Source organism: Cyrtonyx montezumae, unplaced genomic scaffold (assembly GCF_038088225.1).
Source record: "Cyrtonyx montezumae isolate F1298 unplaced genomic scaffold, pur_monq_1.0 scaffold_23, whole genome shotgun sequence".
NCBI classification, from domain to species: Eukaryota; Metazoa; Chordata; class Aves; order Galliformes; family Odontophoridae; genus Cyrtonyx; species Cyrtonyx montezumae.
In genome coordinates this window covers 4,963,850-4,987,500 of record NW_027071970.1, presented here as the reverse complement: position 1 = coordinate 4,987,500, position 23,651 = coordinate 4,963,850, and the positions used below count along the sequence as shown (strand labels likewise).

At 49.6% G+C, this 23,651-nt stretch overlaps 2 protein-coding genes across 3 annotated transcripts in view; both read left to right on the top strand.

Annotated features, from left to right (window-relative positions):
• DGCR2 (DiGeorge syndrome critical region gene 2) overlaps positions 1-13,218 on the top strand; it is a 35,360-nt gene extending 22,142 nt beyond the window's left edge. The window contains exons 3-10 of one of the 2 annotated variants that reach the window (XM_065738974.1): positions 84-209; positions 2,142-2,352; positions 3,157-3,233; positions 5,305-5,481; positions 6,349-6,552; positions 10,325-10,477; positions 11,153-11,389; positions 12,048-13,218. In XM_065738974.1, coding sequence (XP_065595046.1) covers positions 84-209; positions 2,142-2,352; positions 3,157-3,233; positions 5,305-5,481; positions 6,349-6,552; positions 10,325-10,477; positions 11,153-11,389; positions 12,048-12,289 — 1,427 coding nt within the window. In that variant the 3' untranslated portion in view covers positions 12,290-13,218. Of the gene's footprint in view, positions 1-83; positions 212-2,134; positions 2,353-3,156; positions 3,234-5,304; positions 5,482-6,348; positions 6,553-10,324; positions 10,478-11,152; positions 11,390-12,047 lie in introns of both variants that reach the window. The other variant, XM_065738973.1, reaches the window with a different exon arrangement.
• Positions 13,219-18,395: 5,177 nt separating this feature from the next.
• On the top strand, positions 18,396-21,810 carry LOC136050052 (carbonic anhydrase 15-like). Its single transcript, XM_065738667.1, has 8 exons — positions 18,396-18,462; positions 19,431-19,466; positions 19,960-20,130; positions 20,217-20,377; positions 20,476-20,568; positions 20,647-20,713; positions 20,817-20,983; positions 21,416-21,810. Exons 1-8 carry the CDS (start codon positions 18,396-18,398, stop codon positions 21,620-21,622), a joined length of 969 nt encoding a protein of 322 aa, XP_065594739.1. The 3' UTR covers positions 21,623-21,810.
• Positions 21,811-23,651: the final 1,841 nt, after the last annotated feature.

Here is a 23,651-nt window from a genome sequence, read left to right as displayed (position 1 = left end):
TTAAAACCCAGAAAAAGCTTAGTAAAACCAGCTCTGCTTTGTTCCATCTTTCACTGGTACTGACTGCTCCTTCTTGTCCTTAGGCTTGACAGGGGACCAGCGCACTTACCATGGGAAGGAGAATGTGGACTCCAGGCATAATCGAGGGAGAGGAGGAGAGACAACCCGCTTCCACACCGTCAATGTGGCACAGCCTGTCCGATTTAGCAGTAAGTTGCAGCCTGGGAAATCTGGCCCATCTTTCTGCTAATTAGTTTAACAATTCAGACTAATTTTTCATAAAGGAAAATTAATAGCTTCTCTTGCATGAGTTTTTGACAGATTTTAGTTCATTTTCGGTACTCTTGAAGAGTTCTGCACATTTCATTTATGTGTGCTGTTATAATGCATGGTTTATATAGCAGTCGGATGGATGCAAACTATCAAACTTCCTCCAGACTACTTCCTGTAGTCTTGTTTTTACACAACAAAAAACCAAAATCAATTGCTCTTGATTGAAGTCATTTTGAAGATATTTTTAAAGAAACTAAGTACATCTCAGATGTTGTGAGTTTCACAGCCTTTTTAAGATAAATGTTCTTGAGGAAATATTCTTGAGGAGTGTTAGCCTTATCTAAATACTTGTAAATATTCTGCAGCTGTCCTTCTTGCTGATAGCTTGTAGTAACTGATGCCTCTGAGTCTCTTCAGGACCAGAACATTGAAGTCTCACTTCTCTTATCTTGTTCTCTTTATGCTCTGTGGATCATCCAGTGATTTGGGAGTGAGATAGCATATTGATTAGATTTGGAGGGATGGATGGGACAGGCTAGGAAGGGAACATGCAGAGAACAAGGCATGGCAGAATTCTGGAGAAGTCAAGTGATTAACAAAAGTACAAACTCATCTCTTCGTTGCTTTTTAGGATGGGGGAAGGAGAGGAGAAGCTTATTAAAAAGGGCATTTTGATCTGTTATGGATTCCAATAGCCAACTTGGTTGTCAAATTTGTGGAGGACAACAAAGCAATTTAGTAACTGATACTGCAATATCTAAAATGATCTGCAGTTTGATTAATATTTATTCAGTTCTATCCTAGTGGCATGACCAGTAGATCTTAAAAGATCCCATTGCTTTTTAAATAGAAATGGGGACCAGGGAAGGATACTTAAAGGGATTCAAATCTAAATGCGTGTCATTATTTGATGATAAAGATCACTGTTTCTGAAGGGAGTTCTTAAGCTTGCAATAAACATAAAACAATTTGTGAATTTAAAGTATCTTACTTAGGTGTCGTGCAATATTAATAGTGCAAATGCAAGTGCTAATATTGTATTTCATGTTTTCTAAATTTCATCAGCTTGCCTCTGTGATTACATTAGTTAACCATCACCTCCAAGAATGCCAGCCATCAAAAGCCCATGGGTCTGTCTCATCCACAGATGCTTCAAGGCTTTTGTTGCATATTCCCTTCTGAGAGAATTGAGAGAAAACAGGCAACAGTTTGTGCCATCACCTTCCTAATTCCTAAAGATCCACTTTGCAGTGAAGTTTCTCAAGGCTGACTGCCGCTGCCCCAGAACCCCCATCATCTTCAGTAGTAGACTGAGCTGGGGTAGGCAAATGCTACTGTATCTGTTCCTAAAAGAATGCTGGAAACTTCACAGCAAGCTGGGCTTGTTGCTAAACCTCCTAATAGGAAGATGCAGTCATTAAGTTGGCTACCTCTGGTTTGTGCTTGCTGCTTGTTTTGACTTGGATTGATCACAGAATTGTAGGGGTTGGAAAGGACCTCTAGAGATCGTTGAGTCCAACCCCCTGATCAAAATGATTGGATTTTTAAAGCTGTTGAGGGAAAAGCTTCCTTAGTAGATCATCAGCCTTAATTAAAGAATTTAAAGGCTGTGACAGTGCAATGAAGCATCATTAGGAGTTTTTCAGTCCATTTAAAGAAAATCCCTTTATGAAGAGCATTAGTAAAGTAAGTCTCCCATGAGCTGTAGTGCGTGCACCTCCTACTGGTGAGGTAAAGTACAGACTGTCTGTTGGGTATACACGTGCAAGTGATTACATGTTGTATTGTCATAAACTGATTAGGATGTATTACCTCAAGGATCCTAATTTGGGGGGAATGCTTTCCCTTCTATTCTTCATGTTTCCTAGGAAAGTGCCCAACAGGGTGGCATCACTACGAGGGCACAGCCAGCTGTTACAGAGTCTATTTAAATGGGGAGAACTACTGGGACGCCGTGCAGACATGTCAGCGGGTGAACGGATCCCTCGCCACCTTCACTGCAGACCAGGAGCTCAGGTTTATCCTGGCACAGGAGTGGGACTTGGAAGAAAAGACATTTGTCAGGAAGGACCAACGTAGGTGAGTATGAAGGAAGGAACAGAGATCTCACATGAGAACAGTTTCCCTGAGGTATAATTGCTGGTAGTTGGGTTTGCCTAGCAAATCTAATGGTAGCATTGATTTCAGGTTAATAACCCTGCAAGAGCATGCTGTAAGAGATGGCAGTGGCCATCTCTGGGTTTTGTGTTTTAAGTAGCATTAGTAGATTAATAGGCTACAATTCACTGTAGTCTTTCTGTTTTCAGGCTGTCTCAGCACCGTGTTAGTAGTCTTGAACTACCACAGAGAGGATGAATTTTACAGTGATGGACTGCCACACTGTGCTGTACATAAATAGTATTTCTTTAGAATGTTCAACACAATTTTTGTTTCCATTAAGTACCAGTATTTCTGACAAAGACTGCAAGTTTGAGATGAGAATGATGTAAAATGCCATTCTGAGCTGCAAGGACTGTGTTTTGGTGACTTAAGATATTTCATTCTGTTAGTTCACAGCAAACCATTTATTTGTATGTTTTTTGCCTGTGAGTGTTTTTGAATTCAAGGTACTGTAGTGCTGTCATAACCAGAACGTGTTGCTTATGCATGGAAATTGAATCGTGAGCTGTCTGTGAACATGGGAAACTGTCAAGTACCTTTATCCCTCAGTGTTATCTCTTCTTACTTTTAAACTTATGGGCTGAAATTTTAAGGAAAAGTTCATCAGAGTATTTTCAAAGTTAGTTTTTAATTATGACTGTATCATTAAGTTTCCTGTAGTGTTTTTGCATTTCTTAGTACATTTTTAGCTTGTATCTTTAGAATAGTATTTTTTTTTTGTAGGTTCTGGGTTGGATATCAATATGTAATCACCAACAGAAATCACTCTCTAGAAGGACACTGGGAAGTAGCTTACAAAGGTAGGCCTCTGCAACTATTGTTTTGTTGAATGGTTCATGGAAGCTTTCTTAAAGAGTGGGTATTTTCTGCAGGAATTACATCATCTCTTTCACTGATGGCGTCAAAATGCTTTAGGGGAACTGCTTTGCTTTACAGTATCAAAACAGAAGTGTTTAATACACATGCCTTTTTTCAAGTGTAAAATAACTTTTCAGTGAGGCATTGTAGAAAGAACATGTTTTATTCAATTTATTTGGGTTTTTCCCCTTTGATAAGCTGAGAAAAGGAAAAATCCACTTGGTAGCATATCATTCTTTGTGTTGAATATCTGTATTAACAGTTGGTTCCCAATTCTGCTATTTGCACAGACTAATGTATGCTGTTATGGTATTTGAAGCATCAGCACTGTGAACTCCCTCCCTGCAGTACTGCATTGGAAAACTGCTCAGAGTAGTTTTGTTCTCAGATACAGCTTCCACTAATGGGAAATCTGCAAGAATAACTCTCTGTTATGTACGGATGCATAATTATGAGCAGAATTCTGGGAAACAGTTGGATGTTGAAAAATAGTACTTTTGATGCACAAGGTACTCCTTGAACCCTGCATAGCTTTCCAGTGATGATGATGTTTCACTGTGCTGCCATGCACAAAAGTATTGATTTCTTTTGTCATTTACCTAAAAGGGTTTGATTGAATATTCTGAGGAAACTGTTCCTTCTGGTGCAGGCAGGAACATTTCTGTTAGTTCCTTCAAGTAAAGCACGTGCAGGTGCCTCCCAGCGTCAGCGAGATGATGGGGGAAGTGGGGGGTCCCAACTTTTTGACTAAAGGGTTAGTGACCCCTGGCCTTGTCAGAACTGTTCACACAGGTAGGTTTTGCCTATGAACTCCAAGAAAAATGATTCTCCTTAAAAGGACCTTCCTTTGCTCTTCAGAAAGTTGACTGCACTGCCATCTGCTGACCAAGTATTTGTGACGAGGGAGACATAAATCAGACAAGAGCAATACCTGTTTGTATTACAAGTTGTATTTAACTTGGTGCATCATGTGAATTTCAGCCTTCTCAGTGCCATTTAGTCTTTCACTTGCAAGGCATTTGTTTACTAAAATAATAGCCATCTGAAATAAAGCACGTGGTAGTGTTCAGTAGCATCTGAAAGCTTTTACTTAAGTTCCACTGAGTTGGACCTGTAGTAAGGCAGTGACTTTCTACTATCTGTTTCAGAAGTGATTTAGGGTCCTATAGCTTGAAAATTTTAATCCACTAGTGGGAAATACAGATTGTAAACCCTCAAAAAATTGTGAGGGAGCCTAATTACATTAAAAATCATCAGATTAAGTGTTGAAAAAGACCATCACATGACATGACTGCCTAATAGAACAGCTGCAGGAGCTGAACTCAGTGTATAAGCACACAGATTTGGAAAGCAGGCTCCTGAAGACCTGTCACACAGACTAATTTTCATTATTGTCTCTTGGTCTCACATTAATCTGCACTACTTTGAATACCAATTGATTTAACAGTAAGTAACCAGCTGACGTGACAGTAAGACACTGGTCAGAAGCCAAATTTTTCAAGTTGTGCAATGCCTTTACCACGTTTCCCACAGCCTGCTGTGGGAGAAATAACCTGATGCTAAGCCCCTATTCTTTTGAACACATCTCAATGCAGTCTTTTAACAGTTGCATGGACTGGGAGGACCAGACAGCACATACCTCCACACAGCAGCAGCATCACACACCTTAAGGTGTACTGGTCCCTGCTCAGTTTCCCCTTAGCAGATCCAAACTGACAGACAAACCCCACAGGACCCTGGAGAGAAGCATTTGTAGAGATAACAGAACATCACTCCTACTACTGCAGAATGGCAGAATTGCATGGCTCTTCGAGAAAGCAGCCTTGTCTCTGTGAGTCACCCCTTCCCTCCCCACTCTTTGCCTTCCCCCGGACGAGTGCTGCTAATGGAAGCTAAAGCTGAGGACAGTGGCCCTGGTGAGCGTTGGTGTGCATGAAATGATTGACACCACAGAGCCTTTCTGAAGCTTTGCTTACCCCCAGGCTGCTCATACCAATGCATCTCGTTCTCTAGGCTCTTCGGAAGTATTTTTACCCCCTGACCCTATCTTTGGTACGGCTATGTCTGAAAATGAGAACGTTCTTTGTGCCCAGCTTCAGTGTTTCCATTTTCCCACCCTTCGGCACCATGGTTTACACAGCTGGTATGCTGAAAACTGCTACGAGAAGTCATCATTCCTCTGCAAAAGGAGTAAGTTGCTTTCAGCTTAGTGTTAACTGTGTGCTTAAATATCCATGTAACAAATATGGACAAATCTGTTAGTTATCTTTTCTGACTTTTGCCTAGTAAATTAAAAAGGAGGAAAAAAAATTAAGACTTTTACTTGAAATAGGAGCATCATAATGGGTGGTTGTCAGCCACAGTGCAGGTTTTCATGCATGAAAAAATATTTTTAAGCAGCTAGGTATGCTTTTCTTGGTCAGTATTGCTCTTAAATTGTTAGCATCACATAAACACATATGAGTAAACACATATTTATGGTTTATTTTTAAATAAAGCAACTTCCAGTTGTTTCAGGCTATAGGATCCCAGAGCAGTCTGTGTTGCTCTTCTCTGTTTTACAAGTCTGTGGAGTGGACAGTGGGCTAAAGCCACCTGAACTTCCTTCACTGTGCAGGGATGAATATGCAGTGAAGGCAAGGGAGTGAATTTTGCCTGTCCCCCTTTTTAGGCCTGACCTGTTGGGAGTGTCCTGCAGATTTGATCCAGAGAAGGTTCAGTTATTTTAGGTACCAGGAGGCTGGGAGGGAGTTGCAGGAGACATGACATTGAAGCTTGTCCTTCTCAGACTGCTTGCTTTTCTCTGTCCTGAAGAGGACACCTGAAAGCATGTCAATTCCATTAAATACTTAACATTCACATTGTCAATTTTGAGCAGTAAATCATCCCTGCACATCTCCAGACAATCCATTTATCTTCCCCACTCCTTTTAAAAGTTGTTTTGATGCTTTTAACTGATGATCTGCTTATGTTTACGAGTCATGTTTTGTAATAGATCAAACTGGACCTCTGGCAGGCTCACAGACACTTGGGTATTGATGTGCATTTCTGTTCTAGGCCAGACGTGCGTTGATATCAAAGACAACATTGTTGATGAAGGCTACTATTTTACTCCAAAAGGGGACGATCCCTGCTTGAGCTGCACATGTCATAATGGTGAACCAGAAATGTGTGTGGCTGCTTTGTGTGAGCGGCCCCAGGGATGTCAGCAGTATCGCAAAGATCCCAAAGAGTGCTGCAAATTTACGTGTCTAGACCCAGGTAAGACTCAGATTTTGACACAGTTTAATCAAGCAGAATTGCTGCTCAACTTGATTGCCTTTGGGTTTAACTTTGAATACATCCTTCCAATGCCTCCACACTGCTGGGTGCCATCCCCATCTGCAGAAAAGATCCCAAACCATAGGAAATGAAAAACTTCTCTCTCCTGCTAAAAAACAGTCATCCTTGACGCTACTTCAGAACAAGATTTTATCCTCTATAGAGGTTGACAGTAGCGTGGATTTCTGATGGAGCATTTTGGTAATTTGTGATGTTTAGCTGTTGTGAAAGAAAAAGACTTCTCTTGAGAACTAATTAAGAGTCTTTTTCCAGACATGAGTATTTATATATGTGGAAGTTTGCATGCAGGATTCATGTAAGAAGCACTATTTGTAGATTACATTAATCATCAGGACGTGCAACTTTACCTATTGGATTTGGCACTTCACTGCAGCTTCCTGTTCTGGATCAGTAAAGTCTTAGGTATACTGCTTTGTCAGTTGCCCTTTGGGGGTGTGGCTTTTGGGGTGGTACTTTTGTGAGAAGAAACTTGCAAAAAGAAATGTCTTTTATTTAGCACTTAACTGTGAAGGTAGTCAAACCCTGGAACAGACGGGTTGTGGGGCCATCATCTGGAGGGGCTGTTTAGAGCCCTAATGGACATGATCCTGAGCAGCCTGCTCCAACTGAATCTGCTTGAGCAGGGGTTTGGGCTAGATGATCTCCAGAGGTCCCTTCTAACCACAGCCACTCTGATTTCTTGGTATTCTAGCAGAACATGGTCTCATCTGAGTCCTTTAAGAAAAATTCAGATCCTTCCAACATGGAGAACACAGGTCCATTCTTCCCATCTCAAGCTTCTGTTTCAGTCATTACAGAAAAGGGTTGCTTATTGGCATCAAGATCTGTGTTTGTTCTTATCTATGTCTAATCTGCACAAGTTGGTGATTAAAGGTCACTGAGCCCTCCTTGCTGTCATTTACACCCATTCTGAAGGCTGAGTTTAGCAGATGTTCCTAGCTAGTGTTGCAGGTTGGTTGAGGAAAGAGTGGGGAAAAAGCAAAAGTCTTCCTCCCACTCTTATCAGCAGAATTAAGATTGTCTTCATTTTTTCTGTCTTCAAGATCAGTGTCAGCAAAGCATCATCCAACAGACAGGATAAGATGACCCGGGATAACCTAGTGCCATGCTCTTTAATCCATGCTTACACTGTGGGTCTTAATTATTTCACGAATACTGATTTTTAAGAGTGAATTTTACCACATCCTTTCTGATCCTTAAGCTCTTCCTCCTATACTGATGCTAAATGAGACTGTTTCATTATGTTCTGAAGTGTTGCATTTTTTTTGTGGGTTTTTTTTTCTTTTTAGTAATTTGAGAGAAGCATCATCAAGCAGTTGTCTAACTTCCTTCATAATAAATCTACTTCAACTAATGATAAACACTGAAATGTTGAAATGAAGCATTTCAGTTTTCTTTCTGGGTGTTTATAAATGACTATTCCAGCTGACAAAAATTAATGAATTACTTTCTTTAATCAGCATGTATTTATCTTTGTCCAGTTCTTACGCACGTCTTCCCTAAGCTTTGTTACAAAGGAAAGAAAGCTGTTTTACTAATCAACAGTAAGTGAATTAATCACCCAAGGAGGGACTGGGGGGAAATAAATCTTGCTGTTGAGTTGGCAGGTAATCAGCTCTTGTTGTGTGAGTGGGTGAGCGATGATTACAAGTGGATAAAGAATGTTACTCAAGTACTTGGTAGTAGGGGAATATTTCTGTGGTAGGAGTAAGCTGAGCAATCCCAGCTGTACTGTCTTGGAAGATGCTTCTCATTTAGTTGAAGATAAATAACACAGGAAAATCTTTTGTGTACTGGTGCTGAAACCAAAATCCATTCCCTCTTCTTGGATGTGGGGCTCTTGTTTGTACAAATCTGGAACTCTCACTTGTGAAATAGTATTAAAAGAAGCAAAGTATTTGCAGGAGCTGCTGGTGCAGGAGCTTCTCTGGGTTACAGGATGCTGCTGCTGTCCTGAGTGTGAGACAGCCTTCATGGAATAATCTATTTCTGTGCATGTAGGTTGGAAATCTCAGTGATGACTTGTCTTGTTCTGTGCAAACTGGGTCTTGTCTCTTTTTAAATTTTAATCTAGGACTTCATTTGACAACAGCTTATTCAGACAACAGGTTGAGGGGTAGGAGCTGTCAGAGGCTGTGAGCAGTATGGAAGAGGCCTGGACTCCCTAGGAAGTCCAGGGTTTTCAGCTTCAGCTGGTCTGAAGAGGCAGTGCCAGGCTTTGTAGCAAAAAAATTGCATCACACTTCACTGCATTTATTTTTTACCAAAGTCATTCTATGTAATGTTGGGACAGAGTGCTCACCAAGTCAACATTGCCATATAATGAAGGAGGAACAACCACAGGGCTGTGCTGGTCAGGGTGTTGTGTTCCTTGGTTGCTGCTGGTGTGTGATGGCATCACCTGAAGCCATGGCAGTGGGAGCTGCTGAAAAAATTTGGCAGTGTAGAGGTTTTTGTGTGGCACAGCCGGGTTTGAGAGGACGTTGTGTTGGTGTTTTATGTAGTGTGCTGTTAAGTGAGATACCAGGGGCCAAGAATGTGTCAGGTGATGAATACCTACCTGTTAAGCCTTGAACTTCTAACGATGTATAAATATGGTGGGTTTTTCTATTGCTAGCATTTGTAGAAAACAAATATTTACAGGTTTGGTGAGGGTTTTAGTGTTCTTCTGTAAGGAATCTTTGTTAGAGCTTTTGCTGTAGAGAAAGTACTGTAGAGAGAGCTTTTGCAGCTGTGTTGGATGCAGGAAAGGAAGGAGACTGGGACCTAACCCTGCAGTGACTGGGGACAGAGCTCATCCCTGCTGCAGGTCGTGTTCCTGTATAATCCCAATGGTTGGGATGTGCAGCTGCCCAGCCACATCCAGCCTTGGTGTGCTTCTCATTCTGAGCTCTTTAATTTGTGATTAAAACGGTGATCATTTGTTGTCTGTTGTCTTTGAGTAGAGTGCTTGTGTACTTGGATGCTTCCTAAGCACGATTAGTTAAATTGTGAAATCTCTCCCGTGCCTGGCAGTGACAGAACTGTGATCATTTGCTAGCAGCAGCTTTCCCAGTGTGGAATTGTTTAGCTAGAGTCTAGGCTTGTGGATCTCATTCGTGTCCTGTCACTTGTGTTCTGTGATTTTAGGGGAGTGTCTAATTCCTGTTGATCTTAAACTCTGGAGTTTTTGAAAGATTGCTATCACGTTGATTCATCTTCTAAAGGTATTTTTAGTTCCTATCATTTAATTTTGATAAGCACACTACCTACGGCATATGGATTTGAATGACTAAATCTTGGTGATAATGAAAGTGTTCAGAGATCTTGTGGTATGAAAGACAAAAGTTTAAGAGTTGTGTAGAAATCCTGGGGCCTTTCCCCTGGCTTCCAGGGTTGCTGTTTTCTGTAGTACAAGACCATCAGCCATGCCAGGGAGACAAGCTGATGCACAAAGAGCTGTTGACCTCTTGGTTTTCCCTTTTTCACATACTTGAAACTTTCAACATTTTGTTGAGTAATGTGTTTAGATGTTCTTGCAGTAAGTAGATAGATCTCCTAATGATTCATCACTTTTGTAATGAGGAGAAGTGTTAAATCAGGCTAATGAATCTCCACTCTGCGTTTCTCTCCGTTACTGACAAAAGAACATCAAGAAAAAATGAGTCCTGAATGTAAGTAACAGACTTCTATTTTATGTTTTATGTGACAGATGGGAGCAGTCTGTTTGACTCCATGGCTGGTGGAATGCGCCTGATAGTTAGCTGCATTTCCTCCTTCCTCATCCTCTCTCTGCTGCTCTTCATGGTCCACCGGCTGCGCCAGAGGCGGAGGGAGCGCATAGAGTCTTTGATCGGAGCCAATTGTGAGTACCCCGTGTCTGTAATGAGCCTCAGCCTGTGAGTGTGTGCAGTGTACAGCTGCTTTAGGGGGAAAAGAGAGAGAAATCTGTGTGGAGAAAGTCAGCAGAAGCCTGGTTATACGTAGTGGTCAGCACTGTGCCCAAGTCAATGCAGCTGTGTACTGAGTGCCTGAGTGGGATGTGGTTTGTGCAGTGTTATACCACTCCTCACTTAAAAAGCAGTGCTTATTTTGCTTATCAGTGGTTATTCTGAAGTTGATATGTGGAAATGAGAAACATTGTGGTCTTGCTTGTCTTTGCGTGTGTGTGTGTGGTTGATTCAAACCTGTAGGTTCTTCACACTGGAGTGACTTTTTAGCCAGTAAAGGGAGAGTACTTTTCAGTTTCTATGTGGTCCAAATGTGAAGGATCTTCTGTGTGTCAGTGATCTCTTTAGTTGGCAGAATTCAGATTCAGGTGTACCTGTTGTGCAGGGCAAACAGGCTGGGAGCAGATGGCCTTGGGCCTTCCTGTGTAACTGTGGTGAGCTGACCCACATAGGCTATTTTGGCTTTTCTAGGTCTTCAGGAGACACGAGTTCCTTGGCTGTGAAAAGTGGGAAGAGGTGTTGATATGTCTTAACCTGAAAAAGAGAACATGGTATCAACTCATACCTTTCTTTTTCTTCTCTTGAAATAGTGCACCACTTCAACCTGGGCCGCAGAATGCCTGGTTTTGATTATGGTCCAGATGGTTTTGGAACTGGCCTTACTCCACTACATCTTTCAGATGATGGGGAAGGTGGGGCATTTCACTTCCATGATCCACCACCACCCTATACTGCTTATAAGTACCCAGACATTCAGCATCCGGATGACCCACCTCCTCCATATGAGGCTTCTGTCAACCCAGACAGCATCCTGTGTTCCACTCCAGGTATGTGGGCACTAACTTCTCTTTTTGTTTTTAATTCTTGGTTAGAGAGTAGGTGATTCTTTTTAATTTCCAATCTGTAATAATACATTTTATTAATGGTGGTAATCCTGTTTGCATGCTGCAAGCAGCACAGCTGTTAGACCGTAGCAGTTCTGAGTTGTTGATGGGTGATGTAGTTTCCATGCTGATCCCTTTTCTGGTGTTTTGGAGGTAGGTCTGTACAGACTGGTATTAAAGAGCAGAACAAATGCCAAGTACAAGAAATTTTAAACAAAATACATCCAGCCTCTTCCCTACTCCCCACACCTCCTCACCCACAGCCAAAAAAAAAAGACCAAAAATACCACTTTTTAATGATTCACCCGCTGCTTTTCAGTTTTGCAGCTGCGATATTAGCATACTGTAGTCATTCCACTTTGGGATTTGATAGCAGCGTATCTCAGAAGATCAGCAAGATACTTGCACTAATCAGTCTTATTTATATATCACTGCTTTATTTTTACTACATAACTCTCCTCCTTTGCGGTGTCATATCTGTGCGTTAATACAAAGCCAGGAAAAACTCAGAGCTTCCAGAAATGCAGAGAGTAAATTTATTTGCATATGTGGAACGATGCACTTCACCCTCTGATTCTGCTTTTTTCTTCCTCCTTTCCAGATGGAGTTCTTTCTCAGACTGTGCAAAGTGGTCCTCCATCACTAGGAAACTGTGATGTATCCCCACAGCTTACGGAGGGATCCCTTCCTCCCTCAGTTGGTCCTTCTCCAGTGGAGCTGGAAGACTCTGCTGACAGCAGCACCTTTCTTGTCCCCCCAGACACACCTCTAAATGAAAACACACCGGCAGAAACTCTCCCAGGCAGCCGGCACAGCCACTGTTCTCTCAATACCATTGTATAAAGGAATAAGCTGACTGCCCGTCAGAAATAGTTTTAGCAACTGTTTGCACAGACAAACACTAATCCGTGGTTGGAACTTCAGAAGGAATCTCCACTTTGTTTTCAAACACTGCTTTTATGTTCTAGATTAGGATTGTGCCTCTCGTTTTTGGCTGTTGTTATTTGTTCACTAATCGGTTCGTCCTGTAAATATGGATTGTATAACTACTCTGGTTTGGTTTGGTTTGGTTTTTTTCCATTGGCTGTGGAAAAGAATGCAGAGAATTCCTTTGACTTCTAAGGAGAGGAAACATATGGGTAGGGGTTTTTTTGTTTTGTTTTATTTCTTAAACTGAGTGGAAACAAGATCTACATCAGAAAAAGCTGCTTGGATTTGGCTGGATACCACTGGACCCAGGAAGCAGACCGTGGAAGAGGAGGGTGGGGGCTGTCGTTGCTCAGTCAGTTGCTTTCTCTCTTGCTTCAGTGCTACACTTGGAAAAGACAGAGAAGACTGAACTGCAGAGGGAGGGACAGGGTTTCTGTTTGCCAGAGCAGGAACACCAAGGAGCTAAACCACGTCACCGAGTAAGAGCTGCAGATGTTGGTGTGTTCTGATCAGCCTTGCTGTTTCAAAACACCGCAGGGACTGGAGGAGAATGATCTACGCCGTACCTGACTTCATCTTTTTATGGAAGAGTACTAAGAAAACTAGGATTTGCAGTGACAGTTATTTGTTGTTGTTGTTAGCTGCAAAATCTCACAATGTCTGTTAAATTTCTGGCCCATAAAGAAAACTGGATCTGTATAATGTTGGCTTCCCTTCAGCAGAATCCTTGTGTGCATCAGGTAATACTTAGGGAAGAGACAGGGAGCAGGTAACTTTTCTTGGCTTGTCTGCCTTCACTGTATTACATTGTAATGAACCTCTGTTCATTATAATCCCATCAACTACGAAGAAAAACACTTAAATCTTTGACTCCTTGACAGTGAATGGTGGCACAAGACTGGCCTGGATAAAAGACCATTGTTCTTGCTTTTCTTCCTGTGTGCTATAGTTAGCATGTGTGTCCCATCCCTTCAGTTTTGTTTCTTTACAGTTGCTACAAATGCCATTTACAAACACTGGTTGACTCCCACTCTACACGATGTTTAATTCTAATTGGACTCTTGTCTCTTCTCCCGATGCTGTAGATGCCAACCCTGCTGCAGTCCATCCCTCCCACACCCCAGTGTGTTTACCCAGGTCCCACAGGGGGTTATAACGAGCTTGGCGTGCTGAGATCGACAAAGCAGTTTGCTTCACTCTCATATCTGTTCTTCAGCTTTCCCCCCGGGTTAACTCTTCCAGCTCATTTATACCTTGCAAAAAGAGATTAATTCACTCCCTCACTAAACCTGTAGTCGAGCACTGTCAGATTTGACAGCGAGTGCAGAATCATCTTGACAGGTGATGTTAAATTGAAGGGGGTATTAGCATACAAATAATTCACCCCTCCCACCCATTCTCCTCTTGCCTCTGCCTCCCCTTGACTCGCTGTAGCAGCAGCAGGTGAGAGAAATTGTAAGGAGTTTGTAAAGAATGCCCCTGGTGAGTGTTCTCCTGTTACCTTATGAAGGGTACAAGCCTAGAGGGACGGGAAGCAAACGCTGCACGGGGGTGTATATGTGAATTATTTTTCTAGTAATGATGAGAAATCGTACTTGTATGACAAATCCTAACCCACTGTTGTGGTTTCCTGTTGCAGCTGACTTTTTCCCTATTGAATATGCTGCTACTTTCTATTCTGTGTCTTGCCTGTAGGCTTATACTGTACTTGAGGATTGGTCTTGACAATTCAACTCCTCTGAGTTCCAGTCCCGGTCTGATGAAGTGGATGGAGAGCAGTAGTGAGAACCATGCGTACAAACTGAGCATTTCTGAAGTATGAAAATAAAGCGGGTTTTGTGCGTTTTTGAGCACATCCATACGTTTTATACATTGTATGTACTGATTTGTCTTTAGTTCTGTAGGTATGAGTGCGTGTGCGTGCGTTCCTGGGTGGCCACGGCCCTGTGTGCTCCTCCTGCTCACGGGGCGATGCTGCTCTGCAGCTGCCTGCCCTCTGGAGGACGGGCTGCGGAGTTCCTGAAAATGCTTTCTTAGCAATGCCGGCCGGAAAGCTTCTGCTCGCCTCGGCAGCCGGCAGGGGACGCTGGCTCTCCGTAGCATCCTCGCGCAGCGACAGGAGGCCTCTGGGGCTCGGTTTCGTCTCAAGCTGTGTTTTGTGGTGGAGGTGAACAGATACTTCACCTCACACATCTCATAGCGCGGCGGCAATCTGTTTCTGTGTATTTTTTTAATTAATTATTATTATTTTACTTTTTATTCTGTGGTGAACTTATTTGGAAATAAACTCTGGTACAATCCGTGGTGCCGTGGCGGGTCCTGGCTGCAGCTGTTCAGTGTGAGGGCTGCTCTGCAGGAGCCTCACTGGTACCATTGCCCGTGTTCTGAGCCTTCCCTGCTCCTCTGCTGCCACAGAGGACACTTCTCCCCCTTTTTGCCCATTCTTCTCCACCCTAACTGTAAGCCAGGGAGTTCTGGCCTCGAACGGAGCAGCTCACTGAGCCCAGCCCTCTTTCACCTCTCGGTAAGCTGATTCAGCAATAAAGTTGTCATTTCCCCCCTGTTTTAATGTATCTTTTTCACACCAAGGAGGATCCTCTGTAGCAGGGATGTCACAGCTCCCAGGTCCTTGCAGCAGCTGGGAGCATCCTTTCCTGGCAGCTCGGAGCACCAGGTTAGCGAGGGCTGCTGCAAATTGGAGAGGACCTTGCTCTTCTGATTGCCATTAGGTTGATGAGATCTTTGGCATCGCTTTTTGCTTTGATTTCTCACTGCCCCTCACTTCTGCAGTGGTTTTTATCACCCAGTGCATCCCAGATCTCCCTGCGGATAAGGTCCCGTTCCCATATCAGCGTGGGATGAGCGAAGGGCTCATCTCCCTGAGTGCTCCTGGCTGCCATCAGCTCTGCCAGGGCTCCGTGCAGGGCTCTATGTCCCGTGGTGCCATTCTGAGCTCTTCGCTGTCCCTCCATGGTGGGCACAGATGTGGTACCCGTGTTGCCGTGATGCACGGCCTCACAGCATCCTCTATTTTTGTACTTGGTGAGCTGCAGGATGCTGCAGTGGTAGGAAGGTGGTGGCTTTCACTCCCTGCTACAAGGTCAGGCGTACAGAGCTTTGTGTGTGGTTAGCTATGTCTTGTTTTGAGTCTTGGACAGGTCCTGTTGGTGTTGGGATGTGGGTCAGGAAGTACAGTGGTGTGGGTGAAGGGCTCCTGAAGGCTGCACCTCCAGCGTGTGCCCGCGGTGCTGCAGCCTTGGCCCATCTGAGCCTCTCTGAGGTTCCGTTGGAAGCCGTTTTTCAGAATGTTTCAGAACTTTTCGGCACCGATCGCTCTTTTTCTCAAGACGCTGTGAGCAACGTTTCATCCCAATGCCAAATAAATGGTGTCCTGTAAGAAGGGGCTGTGTCGGGGTCTCCTTTTCGGTATTGGTGCGGTCCTTCTTTCGGGGCAGCAGGGGGCAGGAGCGGACCGCGGAGCCGGGCAGCCTGAGCCGGCGGGGACCCGGGAGCCGTGGGTGCCTCGAAGCCGCGTGGGTGTGGGTGGGCAGCGTGTGCTGGTGGGGATGCCCAGCCCACGGTGGCTGCCGGGATTCTGTCGGGTCCCTTCCGACGCAAGGCGTGCTGTGATTCTGCAAAACGTCGCTCTGTAGGTTTGCTGTGCTGGTTTAGCACTGTGAGTGAACCTTGCCCCCACCCTGTGCTGCCGGCACCGCTCCTTGGGATCGCAGCTGCTGTGCGTGTCCCTGTGCTGGTGCCACCCCCGGGCCCTCTGCATGAGGGTTTTCTGCCTTTTGCCGCTGGGATCCGGCTCTGAGCGCGAGCACCGGGCTTCCGTGCGGGGTCACAAATCTGCTTTGCCCGGGGAGATGAGGGGAACTCAAAGCCACGGCCCAGGGCTGCGCTCAGAGCCAGGAAAGGAGCGGGTGCTGCTGGCCGTCCTGGCTGTGGCCGGGGCTGAGCTCATGCTGCCCAAGTGCCCGGTGAGCAGCGGGAGTGCAGCCCGAGCTCTGCTGGCGGCTGCGGGATGCGCTCATCGCTGAACGCCGTCCAGCGCACAGCGTCATCGCGGCCCCTCCGGGCTCCTTGGCCCCTGCCCACGGGGCACAGCACGGAGCTGCACTACAGGGCACTGGGAGGCAAGTGCCACACACTGCCTGTGTCACGGGCAGGCAGAGGTCTCGGTGGGGCTTGGCAGGGCCTTGCGTGGCTCCTCTTGGTGCCCTGGCACAGCCACGGTGCTGCATGGCTGTGCCCACACCCATGATGTCAGAGTCCGGGAGCAGCAGGAGCTCCTTGCGGCCCAAAGTGCATCACTGGGGGAGCACTGCGTGGCCGCGCTCCGCTCCCGATGCTGTCAGGGCCCCTCTGGGTGCCGGGCAGTGCCAGGGCTGTGTGCAGCTGCTGCCCACAGTGCTGCCTTTGTGCGGGTACTGCTGCGCTCCTGTCCGGACACTCTGGCTGTACCGGAGGCAAACAAAGCCAGGACTGCCTGGGGTCTACTCTGCTTGGGCTCCATCTCCCCACTTTTCTGCATGCTTACAGCTCTCGTGCACCCATTCACAGGTGAGCTGTGCAGTGCAGCTCCTCTCCCTCTTCTCCAGCCCCTTCCCAGTCCCCCAGGCTGTGTTTCCAGCTGAGGATTCACCTCCAGGAGCTGCTCCTGGCACTGCTGTGCGTGGCAGGGGCTCCCAGCAATGTGGCACCGTGCCCACGTCGGATCGATGGATGCAGCAGCAGTGACTATTTATATTTTTCAGCAAGCCTTTTTTTACCCCTGTAACAGCTCCTGCGCCCGTGCGCGTGGCTGTGGGAGCACCCTGTCCTGCGCAGCACGAAGATGGACACAGCCACTCCACGGGGACAGCACGGCCATGAGCACACAGCAGCAGCAGCAACGGCAGCAGTGGGCTGGGAAGCACAGTGCGGTTCCGTGAAGGTTTGTTCTGGTTCCTATAGAAACCGGAGGCTGCTCCCAGTGGGAGGGCAGCGGGGATGGGTGGCAGTGGGTGACTGGCAGGGCAGGGGGATGTTGGGGTTCTGCCTGGAGCATGGACTGCAGGGGCTGAACGTGCCCCAAGGAGCCCCTTGGCCAGCCCAGCCCTCTGCATGCGGCACACGGTAGCAGTGCTGAGCTGCAGTGCCATGGCCAAGCTGCCAGCGGGATGCCCGCTCTGTGCCCTGCGTGGTGCCGGGGTTTGCTCATCCTGGCAGCAGCTCCGAGCGCTGAGCCAGGGCAGTACCTGCGGGAGGAGAGGAGGAACCTGCCCCGTGGCCTCCTTTTTCTCTGCTGCCTTCAGGCAGGCGGGGATATTTTAGGATGATGTGACAACGCCACCATCCCGCGCGCTCACCCCCTTCCTACCTCCCCTCTGCAGGAGGAGAACTCTTCCATCGGGATAATGGCTGCCCTGCACCGTGCAGCTGGGGTGTGCTGGGGGCATGGGGTGCGGGGCTGGAAGGCAGCAGCTCCCTAAACCCACCCTGGCTGAAGGGGGTTCTTCCCGTGGATCCCTGTGGCACTGCTCGCCCCTTGCTCCTGTCCTAAGCCCCAGAGCTGTGCCAGAGGTGAGGATGTCACATGTAGACCTCTGGTGGCCCTGCAGGAGCCTTCCACGGCCCCACACAGGGCTGTGGGGATGCCACAACCCATATCTTTAGGGATGGAGAGTAGCAGCACATCACAGCCCTCCCTGCCACCCCTTTGGCCCCACAAAGCTCAGTGTAGCCCTGCAGAGCTCAGAGTATGATGCTGGGAACCCCCACTGCTGCCCACTGCCCACGCGTGCCAGCCCGGCCTGGCACAGCACACATGGGCTGGCTGGGGGCCGGGCGCTCCCGCTCCCTCCTAGCAGGCGAGGAGTTAAAAACTCAGCCCTTGTGATGAATATTTAAAAGCAGTGTTCAAGCTGGAGCCGAGGATTTCTCCAGGGCTGGCAGCGCTGCATCCCTCCCCAGCCCTGCCGCCCGCCTGGGCGCACTGCGGAGGAGGACGGGGCATCACAGAGGGGCTGCCAGCATGGGGCCGCTGGGGATGGGGGTAACTTTTGTCACTTTGCCTCTTGTCATCCGAGCAGCTGCGGGAGGTGAGATGCGCTGCCTGCCCGCTGCACCACCGTGGTTGGGGCTGCGGAGGGATGGGCGTGGGGTGCTGGTGGCTGGGGGTGGTGGGGTGGCATGGTGCTGGGTGGGGTACAGTGGTGATAGCACTTTATTCCCTTTCCCACGTGTCGGGGGGAATGCGTGTCTGTGGTGCTCGGGGCTCGGAGATGTGGTGCAGCCTGGGAGCTGTGTTCTGTGCCATCCCCACGGGACATCCCTGTCCCCACCGGGCTCAGGGAGGTGTCAGCCCAGCTGGGAGGTGTCGGGGGGGTTGGATGGTCAGTCAGGCACCTGGCATTGAGGTTTCAGCCCCTCTGCCCCGTGGGATCACAACCGGGGAAATGTCACAGAGGGTGATGATACCTCAGAGCAAGCGGGGCTGGGGCGTGCAGCACTCTGCCATGGAGCAGCGGGCGCCCGCCTGGTTCGTGCTGGGGATGCTCACAGTTGGGCGAGGGCAGTGCTTTGCAGCTCCGAGGGCATGCAAGAGGCTCGGTTCCCACTGGACGGGAAGGAAAGCCCGAGCTCGCTGCCCTGGGACAGTCCCCACTCGTGGCTGCAGCCTCTCATAGCAGCACGGAGAGGAGTGGGATGTTAATCCAACAGCACAGGCGGTGCACGCAGCGCAGCCTGCAGCTGCAACGAGAGCGGGGTCAGTGGGGACCCATCCCCGCAGGCAGGGAGTGCGAAACCCACGCGGGGATCCGGACGGGTTTGGTGGGATGCGAGTGGAGCAGAGTGGCCGTGGGCAGCAGCCGGGAGCAGCGAGAGCTGTCCCCGCGCTGACAGCAGCGAGGTGGGAGGGAAGCGGAGCGCGGAGCGCTGCTTGGGGCGGTGTGGGCGCACCGCTGCCCACGGCCACGCTGTGCACTGCAGGGGTACCCGCAACAAAGCGGGGGGGGGTTGGGGAGCAGGGGCCTCTGCACGCCCTGAGCACCGCTCTCTCCCGCAGGGCAGTGGTGCTACGACTCGCAGGACCCCAAGTGCGGTGAGTGGGGACGGTCGGAGCTCCGCTCGGTGCCTCCCTGCCCGGTGCCCGTGGGGCACTTTGGAAGCACTCAAGTAATAGCTTGTAAAAGGTTAATTAAGGATCAGGGAGCATGTAATCAGCAGTTACAGCCCAGTTGCTTTGTAGCCCTCAGGTGTGTGCTCGCTGTGCTGCAGGTCAGCTATGTCTGGCAGCGCTCCGAGCATTGCTGCCCGGCACAGGCCCGGCTCCAGCAGCAATTAAACCGTGCTGGGGCTGGTGGGAGGCGGCTGGGGCAGCACAGAACCGGCACGTGCTGAGGGCACCATCCCTTAATGAAGGCAGTGGGGAATGGAGAGCGCACGGGGTGGGCCACAGCTCTGCAGGTTTCCGAGTAAAACCTTCCTGGAGTAACAGGGAAAGAAGAGATGGAGATGGGGCAGAGCCTGTGTCCCCCCCAGGGATGGTGGTGGTGGTGGCACTGCAGGTGCCCCCATGGCCGTGCTCCTCGCAGGCCCCAGCCACTGGAAGGAGCTGAAGGCCACCTGCGGCGGTGACAAGCAGTCTCCAGTTAACATCGACCGGCAGCAGCTGCAGCGGGACGGCGGCCTTGGGGACATCGTCTTTGAGGGCTATGACCAGGCCCCCCCCGGCAAGTGGCGGCTGCTGAATGATGGGCACACGGGTGGGTGTTCTCCTTCAGCCAGGGCTCAGCTCCTCAGGGGTGCTGCCCCACGGCCCCCAGCCCCGTCCCTCTCCCATCCCTTGCAGTGATGCTGAGCCTGGAGAGTGAGCCGGGCGCTGAGCACATTGCCATCAGCGGTGGGGGCCTCCCAGGCCGGTACCGTGCACTGCAGCTGCACTTCCACTGGGGCAGCCCATCTCAGAATGGCTCTGAGCACACCGTGGATGGGCAGCAGCTCCCCATGGAGGTAGGCAAGAAACCCCTTACCACCACGGCACTTTGATTTCCCATCCTGGTGCCTGGCTGCTGGTGAAGCCAGTGCTGAGCCCTCCATGCTTCCTCCAGCTGCACATTGTCCACATCAACGTCAAGTACCGCACCCTAGGGGAGGCCAAGGGACACCCAAATGGGCTGGCTGTGCTGGGCTGCTTCTTCCAGGTTGGCTGCAAGTACACGGGGTCAGTGCTGCTATACATCGGTCTGAGCACAGCTGCAGGGCCCACTCATTCCCCGCAGGTCTCGGAAGCCCCGAACTCCAACTACAACACCATCATTGGGGGACTCAGGAACATTTCCCATGCTGGTGAGGTGCACTGGGACTCCTGTGCTGGGGCGTGGGTGGGAGGGGAGAGACCCTGGGGCACACAGGGGGTGATAGGGCTAAGTGCCCACGTCCTGCTGTGCAGGGCAGGCAGTAGACCTGGCCTCCACCTTCCGCCTTGGCACGCTGCTGCCGCACGTCGCGCAGCTCTCCCGGTACTACCGCTACCAGGGCTCCCTGACCACCCCGGACTGCAGCGAGGCCGTCATCTGGACCGTGTTTGAGGAGCCCGTGGACATCGGACGGGAGCAGGTAACGGGAATCCTCAGCCCCGCTGCCGTGTGCTGGGAGGGCCCATCTGGCCGAAGCGGTGTGGGCATCCCCCGTCCCTGTGCAGGCGAAGCGAAGGTGACATCTGTAGAAATGTGGGGATGGAGAGCTCCAGAGGGGCACCAAGAGGAGGGTGGGTGGGTTGCTGGGTGGGCAGGGGGTTTGGATTGGTGTGGATGGATGTGGGGATGGATGAAGTTCTCCCGTGTTGCCCAAGCACCTCAGCTGTTGCATTTCCTGTCTGCTCTGTGCTCAGCTGGGCTTCCTGCACCACCACACAGCGCAGTGTGTGCAGAGCCCTGTGCTGTCCGTTAGGGGGAAAGATGGAGCTGTGTGTGTGCTGTCACTTCACTGTGGGCACTGTGGCTGCAGTGCCCATGGTCCCACTTCCCACCCGCACCTCTCTCCCCGCAGCTGCAGGCGTTTGTCAGCACCGTACACTTCCCAACCTCAGGCTCTGCACCCCTGAAGATGACCAACAACTTCCGACCACCACAGCCGCTCCACAGCCGCAAAATCTTCTCCTCCCGGGATGCCACGGCCAGCAGTGGGTGCCCCCGCTGCCCCCTGGCCCTGCTGCTCCTGCTGCCCCTGCTCGGCCCCTTCTCGTCTTCCCCTTAGGGCCTGGGTTCTCTGTTGCCCCCTTTTTGCATAGTGGTGAGGCAGCTTCTGGTTTCTGGGTGATGGGAAAAAAATGGTGAAAAGCAGCTGGGGCCCTCGGCCGGGTGGGGAGGTGGCAGCCCTGGTGTGGGCTTGGCCATGGGGCTGTCGGGGCTGCAATAAAGGAGAGCTCCTGGCCCCGTGTGTGGCCCCTGGCTCTGTGTCTCTGTGCAGTGCTGGCAGTGTGTGCTTGGTGTGGGGACACGGTGGTGTGAGGCCATGGGGAGCTGAGGGCTGTGGGAGGGGATGGGGCAGAACTGGGTGTCACATAATGTGAGCCCCAGGGAGACAAATCCCAGCCCAACACGTGTCCTCGTGATCCATGTGCACACATGCACAGCCACGTTGCCTTCCCCAGCTCCAGCCGTGGGGATGTGGCTCATCTCAGCCGTGGGGTGCAGCCTGGGGGCCCTTTCCCAGGACCTAATTTTTGGCTGCAGCTGTGTCTGCATTGCGTGGCCCTGCATCTCAAGGCAGAGCAAGAAATCCTCATTCATGTGCCCAAGGTCCAGGCGCTCCCAGCCCTTCCCTGAGTTATGGAATAAGGGCACAGGGTCACGGTGGGACTGAGCAGTCCCCTGGTGAGAGGCAGCTTAGTGGTGCAGGAGATCCCCACAGTGCCTAGCAATGGTTCCCATACACCCACTGCAGGCTGGAGCAGGGGGGGACCGTGGTGTCACCCCTGCACGGCCCTGCCTGGTTGTGGCTGCCAAGCTCCAGCTGCCTCTGGCTGGGAGCCGCAGCCGAGTTCAGGGGACATGGATGCTGACCTGCCCCAAGGGCTCCATTAGCACAGGGACCTGCTGTGCGTCCATGCTGTGCTGGAGGTGGTAGTTCAGCTGTGGTCAGGGGGAGCTGAGATACAAGGGGCCACAAGTATCCTTGTGGAGCTGCAGTCAGTGCCAGGCACCAAGCTAGCTCCTGCCTTGGGCACTGCCAGGGATAGGGCACCTGCAACCTCTCTGAGCAGCCTGTGCCAGGGCCTTGCTACCCTCTGAGTGAAGAATTTCTTCTTTATATATAACTTAAACCCACCCTTTTTGAGTTTAAAAATGTTACCCTTGTCTTATCACTACACTTTGCAGCATTTGAGGTATCTCATGGTGTCACAGAACTGCAGGGGTTGGAAGAGACCTCCAGAGATCCCCAGTCCAACCCCCCCCTGCTGAAGCAGGTTCCCTATAGCAGGCTACACAGCAAAGTGTCCTGGTGGGTCTGAGTATCTCCAGAGGAACAGACTCCAGCACTTCTCTGGGCAGCTTCTTCCAGTGCTCTGGCCCTATCTACTTGGCTTCTGCCTTTTAGTCTTCCTCATGCTGAACAGCCCCAGCCCCCTCAGCCTTTCCTCATAGGGGCGATGCTCCAGGTACCTCATTGTCTCTATGGCACTCTGCTGGGCTCTCTCCATCAGTTCCCCATCTGCCTTAACTGAGGAGCCCAGAACTAAGCACCGTGCTCCAGATGCAGCCTCACCTCCCTCGCCCTGCTGCCCACCCTCTTTGCAATGCTCCCCAGGGTACCGCTGGCCTTCTTGGCCACAAGGGCACACTGCTGGCTCACGGCCAACCTGCTGTCCAGCAGGACACCCAGGTCCTTCTCCACAAAGCTCACTTCCAACAGTTCAGACCATGACCTGAAACTGATGCAAGATCCTACACTTGCCCTAGCCCAACCTCATCAGGTTCCTCTCTGCCCAGCTCTCCAGTCTGCCCAGGTCCTGTTGAATGCCACCACAGCCTTTTCCTGCATCCACCACTTCTCCCAACTTCATATCATCAGCAAACCTGCTGACAGTGGACTGTCCCCTCATTTAGGTCATTGATGAAGATGCTGAACAAGACAGGAGCCATGTTGAACAGGACAGGAGCCAGTTTAGCTGCTTCTGCAAATGTCCTGGTGCCCTGCAGTGAGATGGGACCAGAGCCTGCTCTGGAGGGGGGGCAGAAGCTATTCCCTCCTCACCATTTCCCCAAGCTCCAGCTTCCAACCC

Coding starts and splice junctions, on each gene's coding strand:
- LOC136050052 (XM_065738667.1), top strand. CDS start 18,396: ATGGGGCCGCTGGGGATGGGGGTAACTTTTGTCACTTTGCCTCTTGTC. Junction 19,467..19,959: donor CTCGCAGGACCCCAAGTGCG/GTGAGTGGGGAC, acceptor TGCTCCTCGCAG/GCCCCAGCCACTGGAAGGAG. Junction 20,131..20,216: donor GCTGAATGATGGGCACACGG/GTGGGTGTTCTC, acceptor CATCCCTTGCAG/TGATGCTGAGCCTGGAGAGT.